The following is an 8011-nucleotide window of genomic DNA, read 5'->3' on the forward strand; positions in this document are numbered from 1 at the left end:
CAGGTGTGTGCTGGGGGTATAGCCCTGCCCACATGGGCAGGTGTGTGCTGGGGGTATAGCTCTGCCCACACGGGCAGGTGTGTGCTGGGGCTATAGCCCTGCCCACCTGGGCAGGTGTGTGCTGGGGCTATAGCCCTGCCCACCTGGGCAGGTGTGTGCTGGGGCTATAGCCCTGCCCACCTGGGCAGGTGTGTGCTGGGGCTATAGCCCTGCCCACATGGGCAGGTGTGTGCTGGGGCTATGACCCTGTCCATATGGGCAGGTGTGTGCTGGAGCTATGGCCCTGCCCACATGGACAGGTGTGTGCTGGGTGTTCACAGCTGGAGATCAACTCGCTGGGGAATCCTGTTTGGCAGCCACTTGAATATCCCCAAATAGATTCCATTAAAAGCAAGCTGACTGCTGGGTGATTTACCACTTTTCCTCCCACTCTGTGGTTCTGCTGGTCTTCTCTATGCCTTTTCTTTCTGCCTGTTTGGGCACCTGAAGCTGCATTTGAACAGGGAATGGCTCTGTGCCACAAGTGTGTTAATGACTCTGACCATCTGTACAGCTCAGTCATAGAGTCATAGGAGTGATAAGGGGTTGGAATGGACCTTAGAGCTCATCCAGCCCCAACCCCCTGCCCAGTGCAGGGACACCTCCCACCAGAGCAGGTTGCTCAAGGCTTTAGCCAACCTGGCTGTGAACACTGCCAGGGTTGGGGCAGCCACAGCCTCCCTGGGCAACCTGTGCCAGTGTCTCACCACCCTCACAGGAAAAACTTCTGCCTAAGATCTAACCTAAATGATCACAAAAATTAATATTGATAATTCCTTTCCATTTTATCTTGAAGGCTCTTCTATCCCTACTGTTTGCTCAGCAGCTTCTTTGCTGATTTTCCTGAGGAATATAAATGTGCTCTCCACATGTTTTTCCTCTCTGAATGTTATTTCCAGGCAGCCTCAAGGAGTTCTGTTACCCAAATAGATACACTTGAGCTCTGCATTGTGTTCAGGTTTGCATGAGTTGCTTTATTTATAACTGGCAGCAGACACCCTGGGAAGAGCTTTCAGCTCCGAGGCAGCTCTGAGGAGCCTGTGTGGCCTGACAATCCAGGGCAGTGGCACAAGGACATCCAAGGGGCTGAGCTGGAATTACTGTGTCGAGGAAATACCACAGTATCATTAAGTTGGAAAAATTCTCTAGGATCATCAAGTCCAACCTTTGAATATGTTACAAAAATAAATGAAATCTGCTTTTTGGCAAGGCTTTGTGGGGAAGCTGAAGCTGCTTCATGTTGTGGGAGGAGCCTGAGATGGGATTGATGCTTTGAGGCGATAACAGTTTCCTGGTGCTGCTGTTGGCTTGTATAAAGCAACAGAGTTTGCCATCAGCTCAAGCATTTTCCCTTTGGATTTCATTATTCCTGTGTGGGGGAATTCTGCTTGGCAGAACCAAATGTACTTCCAACAGATAGATTCCTGGAGTGAGAGCTCAGTGTCCCTGATATACTACTCTCACGGGCTGTGTTCTTATCTCTGCAGCATGGAACGTTATGATCCAAGCAAGAACTCCTGGGAGACAGTGGCTTCCATGGCTGACAAACGGATCAACTTCGGTGTGGGAGTCATGCTGGGCTTCATCTTCGTGGTGGGGGGGCACAATGGGGTGTCCCACCTGTCCAGCATCGAGAGATACGACCCCCACCAGAACCAGTGGACTGTGTGTCGGCCCATGAAGGAGCCCAGAACAGGTGGGACATGCAGAGCTCTGCAGTTAACTCAGGGTTCCTTGCAGCAATCAGCTGCTGTTTGACCTCAGAGAAGCTGCAAGTCAAGTGACAGTGACTTTTCATAGAATCATCAAGGTTGGAGGAGACCTCTAAGATCCATCAAATCCAACGATTAACCTGTCACTGCTGTAACCCATAAACCATATCCTCCAGCACCAGATCCAGATGCCTCTTAAACATCTCCAGGGATGGTGACTCCACCACCTCCCTGGGCAATAGTCCAGTGCCTAGACACCCTCACAGGGAAAAAATTTTGTCTACAGAGCATTGCACTTCCATCTGTTAGTGAAAGTCACTGAATCATGTCTGTGAAGGAATGAGGGTTTAATTCTCTTTGATTCCAGTTCAGTTTAGTAATATTGAGCTATAACAAAAGTAATACCAAGTAATAATTCTACTCTACTTTGTGTTTTTTCATTGATTTCAGCAATGAGGAGTTGCAGCAATTCTGTGGTCACTGTTGTGTTGTATTTGCTTGAAATATGTTGAGATGCAGCCTGCAGCTTCCTTCCAAGGGGCAGCACCAATCCTGCTCTCTGTGACCTGAGGGAATGGCTGGAGCTGTGTCAGGGGAGGGTTAGGCTCGATATTAGGAGAAGGTTCTTCCCCCAGAGGTGTTTGGGCACTGGAACAGCTCCCCAGGGCAGTGGTCACAGCCCCAAGGCTGACAGAGCTCCAGGAGTGTTTGGCCAGTGCTCTCAGGCACAGGGTGCATTGTTGGGGTGTCTGTGCAGGAGTTGGACTGATGATCCTTGTGGGTTCCTTCCAGCTCAGGAGATTCCATGATCCTATTTTATAGCCTCTCCTGCCTCCCTGACAAGGAGTACTGGAACAGAAGAACATTGTTTTGGCAGAGGCAAGTGCATGAGAATAGTAGAACAGGAGTTTCAAAGCAGAACAGAGCTCTGCATTTACACCCATTTGCTTGAAGGATGGCCCAAAGGAGAGGCTGTGAGGACTCCTCTGTTCAGGCTCCGGGTGGAGAGGGGTTGGTTCCAATTAGAAACAAAACTGCTGCTGTTTTTCACAACTGGTGATCACACAATCTCTCCCTTCCCTCAGGAGTCGGTGCAGCTGTGATCGACAACTACCTGTACGTGGTGGGAGGTCACTCGGGCTCGTCCTACCTGAACACGGTGCAGAGGTACGACCCCATCACGGACACCTGGCTGGACTCTGCAGGGATGATGTACTGTCGGTGCAACTTTGGCTTGGCTGCACTTTGATGCACAGCAGGACCTGCTGGTCCTGAGGCAAAGATGGAGCTGAAGCTGCTGGACAACCATCGGTGCTGGTGGCAAGCGCAGGCAGCAGGGCCTGACGCTGGGGAGTTGGAGGAGTAGGGGAGGTTGGGGTTGAGATGAGGAAGGATTTGTGTTCTTCCCCTAACTGGCCTTTGTTAATTGGGTAACAAAGGAATGGAAAGCTGCTGCCCCAGCTGGGTTTAGCTAGCACCCTGCTCATGGCAGTGACTTCAGAGAGTACTGTACATGCCTGGGAGATGGTTAGAGACTTGTCCATCTGACCCTTTCACCTTTAGAGTTTCTCTCTCTTCCTCCTGCCTCCTCTGGAGTGTGAAGTTTACTGTGCTTGGGGTGAGAGCTGTGTGAGTGTGCTGTGTGCCTGCAGGGCTGGCTGTGGCTGGGTGTGTGTGCAGACTGAGCAAATGCCAGTGCTTCATGGGTTTTTTATGACCAGTAACTCAAGGGCTGCCTTGTTCCTGTATCTCAAGGGTTGTAAATAATAAATGCCATAGGATGTTGCCTGTATACTCTCCTTTGTTACCTGCTGACTGGGAGGAGGGCTGGGCTGATCAGTAGGAACTACTTAGAGACATTTACAAGGCACATTTCTTGCCTCTTCATGAAGTTTTTGGATCTGAAGGAGAGAAATTGGATTTTAACTTTACTTTCTGTTTCCTTTGTGGGAGAAATGGATGCTAGATGAACTGACTTCATCCTGCTGTGTGCTTTCAGTTGGAATGCAAGGAAAACTACAGCAGCAGCATTCCTAGCATGATATACCATAAACACTCTGCACCAGAGTGTCCCATCCTTCCCCTGAGCACACTTGTGTCCATGTTCCCTGTGGTTTCCTTCTGTACCAGAATGTCTAACTGCTTCCTGGGAATGCCCACAGTCAAAAATGGTGCTAAATGGAGGGATAACAGGAGGCTCTTCCTGATTTTAGTGCATAAAGCATGATGTTTGGATTGGTCGGATTGGTCCAGTGGTTTTGTTCTTTGCTCCATACATCAGTGCCTAGGAGACTGCCTGGAATCCCACAACATGTGGAATGAGCTCTTCATTGGGTACTTTAGGGGGTTTGGTTTTTTGCAGATCTATGTTCACTGCTCCTATTCTCACAAACAGGGAGATCCCAACTCTGGTTCTCAAACAGTTTTGCCTTTCACACCGGTTTCAGTGGGTTAATAGTCACAGTGGGGCACAGTGCTCATCCCAAACGTGACCTGGGATTAACCAGGTCTCAAGGGAGAATCGTGTGACAGCTCTAACCCTGCTGAAAACTGGGGCAGAGGACTAGAAAGCAATGCTGTGGGTTATACCCTTTGTTTAGAAGAGAATTTTAGCTAATTTAGGCTATTTTGTATTGTCTTCTGATCATGTGTCTTGAGTTTGTTTGGCTGGCTGGCTGCCCATTGCCAGACCTGTGGCTGAAGACTTTTTCTGCCTCCAGAGCTCCTTTCCCTTGGTTTTGTTTCCCCTTGTTTTCCATGCTGACATAGTGTTATTTTTGAAGGTGCGATAATAGTTGCTGTAAAAGCCATTTCTTTCTAATTCTGCTAAGCAGAGGGGGCTGAGTGCATTGGATTTATTCTGAGTTCCTGCAGAGCTGATTGCAGGGAAGCAGTGCTGGTACTGTTCTTCCATCCTGAACATTGGGATTTAACCAGTCAAGGAGGCAGTTGTCACCATCAAACATTGTTCATGGCTAACATGTGTTTGCACAGACCACAACTCCTGCAGGTGTTGCTGAAATTTGGTAGAGTTAAGCAGAACCTGAAAAGCAAATAAGATAATCTGTATTGGAAACACTGAAATGGTTAATTTGACCCACTGAGGGTTCAAGTTATAGCAATAATAGCCTGATTGGATTATTCCAGGGCATCCATTGGGAGGGCATGAGTAGCTACATGGCTGTTTGTTGCATGTTTGTGTGTGGGGAGGAGAAGGAATAATAGAATCCTGAATGGTTTGGGTTGGAAGGACCTTACAGCTCATCCCATCCCACCCCTGCTGTGGGCAGGGACACCTTCCACTAGCCCAGGTTGCTCCAAACCCCATCCAGCCTGGCCTGGAACACTCCCAAGGATCAGAACCAAAAATCCATAGGTCAGGTGATTATTTATATAAACATTTTTCATTTATAGAAGTCAAAGCACTTAAAATTGCAGAGTGTTTTATTCTCTTTCCCCAGACAGTGACAGTGTTAAATCCCAGAGTGGCTTGGGTGAGAAGGACCTTAAAGCCCATCCAGTCCCAGCTGCTGCCACAGGCAGGGACACCTTCCACTGGAATGAGGTCAGAGGAGGTAACAGGTCACAGATTGATCCCAAACTGAGGAATGTGACACTGCTGAATTTAAAAGAGCAGCACAAACCATTTTTGAGGTAGAAGAATGGGAGAAATGCCTAATGAATTTTACTGCTGTTCCTGGATGAACTGTTCAGAGACAGATCCCACAGCACATCAACTTAGAGATTGTGTCCCTTAATATCATGTCATCCCCATTTTCTCTCCAGATGCTGTTTGTCTTGTCTCTGCCGTGCTTGGCTAGAGCAACATCAGACACAGCAATCAGTGTGAACCTGTACTCAAAGATCAATAATCTCACTGGAATGTCAGTCTGACAGTTCAGAAATTAAGGATTTATAACTAAGATGTCATGCAAATCTCAATTATCATCCAGTTCCAGTTCTCCATCACTCAATCTGTGAAGCACCTTACACTAGGTTTAAATGAGTTTCTTCATGTACATGCAGCTAATTTCTGCTTTTTTTAGAGTTATTCATCTGTAAGCTGCCTGGCAGTGTCTCCTCCCAGGAATGTCTAGAGCAAATGTGTCCATCCACATACAAACATGTTCCTTCTGTGAATCTGCCACCTGTGAGTCCCCATTCCCTCTCTAAAGGAATGCAAACCATTCCAAATTGCCTTAAAGTCTTTCTATTGACCTGAAATGCTAAGAACTGGATGATAATTCCTAATTTTTTGCCTTATGCTCTGTGCTGTACTTTAATCCCAAGGCAAACTGAGTTTTACCAGGATTTCCTAACTGTACAGAGAACACCAGGCTGTACTTGGACTTGCCCAGAATGCTTTGGTAGAGAGTAGAAACTGCTCCCTGTAGTGCTGTGTCTGTAGGGTGGTTTTACATGTACATCTCTCTGGTTTCAGCACCAATGTCCTGACTTTGGTCTTGTTTACAAAGAGGCATTTGAGTTCAACAGGAAAAGAACTGTAACCTGCATTTGGGGCCTTTGCTAGTTCCCACGGTGTTTGCTCTTGTGCTAACTCTGTAATGTTGTTGTAACTATTTCATTGAATGTGAAGCATTTAGTAAATAAACCTGGGGAAAACTGTGTTGCCTGATGGTCAGTCCTGGAGGAGCCTTCGGAGCTGCTCCCACCTTGTTCCCACCACACTGCAGTGGCTGCTGCACCTTCACCCCTTAATTTATTCAGGCAGTTTGTGAGCAAATGTCTTTTTTTATACACACACACACTACTTTAATTTGCTTTTACTGCACTTTGACAAGCTCCAGCAGATACGGCATCAGAACACTCTGATTATTGCACTGCAAAATGAGACATGTCCATGTGCCTCTGAGGAAACCTGAGAGAGTTGGGATTGTTCAGCCTGGAGAAGAGAAGCTCCAGGGTGATCTAGTTGTGGCCTTCTAGTGCCTGAAGGGGCTACAAGAAAGATGGAGAGACACGATTGACAGGGTAGGAAGGGACAGGACACAGGGAATGGTTCCTACTGCCAGAGAGCAGGGACAGATGGGATATTAGAAAGGAATTGTTGGCTGTAAGAGTGCTGAGGCACTGGCACAGGTTGCCCAAAGCAACTGTGACTGCTCCATCCCATCCCTGGAAGTGTTCCAGACCAGGTTGGATGGGGCTTGGAGCAACTTGGGCTAGTGGAAGGTGTCCCTGCCCATGGCAGGGGGTGGGATGGCATGAGCTTTAGGGTCCCTCCAACCCAACCCAGTGTGGGATTCCATGACTCACAGCAAGAGCAGCAGAGCTCAGGGGCAGTTCGTGTGCCTGGCTGAGATGATGAGTGTAGGAAGTATGAGTATAAAATACACTTTCTCCACCTCTCCTCTTGTTGTGCTCCCCCTCCCAGGCTGAAAGGTGGTATCTGTGAGCCCCCTGTACCTGCTCCCACATAACAGGTGGTTGGAGGTGGTGGATTGGAGCCTCCAGCATCCCCATGTGACTCAAATGTTTATCTGTACTCAGAGCAAAGGAGAGCAAATCCTTTCTCTCATTATGTATTTCCTGCCAATATGTATATTAGTAATTTGAAGACATTAACTTTTTATTTAGGGTGTTTAGGGAAATGCATCCATCTGTTCATCCCTGAGACAGACAGGGAGGGATGTCTGAAGCTACAGGTGCATGTTCTAACCATAAATCTGGGCTCAGCACCCCTCAGCCTCTCACCAGCTAACCCAGCCTGATGCTGCTCAGCACATCCTGAGTTCCAACTCTAATTCCAACTCCCTGCCAGGGGCAGGAACAACTTCCACCAGCCCAGGTTGCTCCAAACCCCATCCAACCTGGCCTGGAACACTCCCAGGGATGGAGCAGCCACAGCTTCTCTGGACAACCTGTGCCAGTGCCTCACTACTCTCCGAGTGAGGAATTCCTTCCCCATATCCCACCTGTCCCTGCTCTCTGGCAGTGTGAAGCCATTCCACTTTGTCCTGTCCCTCCATGCTCTTGTAAGGAGTCCCTCTCCATGTTTCTTGTAGGCTCCTTCAGGTACTGGAAGACTGAAATTAGGTCAACCCAAAGCCTTCTCTGCTCCAGGCTGAACAATTCCAGTTCTCTCAGCCTTCCCTCATAGGAAAGGTGCTCCATCCTTTTAATCATTTTGGGGCTCTCCTCTGGACTTGCTCCAACAGGTCAATCTCCTTCCTGTCCACGTCACAACCAAGGGAATCGCAGAGGCCGGTGAAAGTCAAGCCCTTTCAAAAAAGACCACG

The 8011-nt window shown here is 48.3% G+C and overlaps 1 protein-coding gene across 1 annotated transcript in view; it reads left to right on the forward strand.

The window, feature by feature from the left end:
- Positions 1–3000, forward strand: part of KLHL28 (kelch-like family member 28) — a 6399-nt gene extending 3399 nt beyond the window's left edge. Inside the window, exons 3-4 of the mRNA XM_009069810.1 lie at positions 1527–1735; positions 2837–3000. Coding sequence (XP_009068058.1) covers positions 1527–1735; positions 2837–3000 — 373 coding nt within the window. The remainder of the gene's footprint in view (positions 1–1526; positions 1736–2836) is intronic.
- The last annotated feature ends 5011 nt before the right edge of the window (positions 3001–8011 follow it).

The sequence above is a fragment of the Acanthisitta chloris genome, unplaced genomic scaffold (assembly GCF_000695815.1).
Source record: "Acanthisitta chloris isolate BGI_N310 unplaced genomic scaffold, ASM69581v1 scaffold32912, whole genome shotgun sequence".
NCBI classification, from domain to species: Eukaryota; Metazoa; Chordata; class Aves; order Passeriformes; family Acanthisittidae; genus Acanthisitta; species Acanthisitta chloris.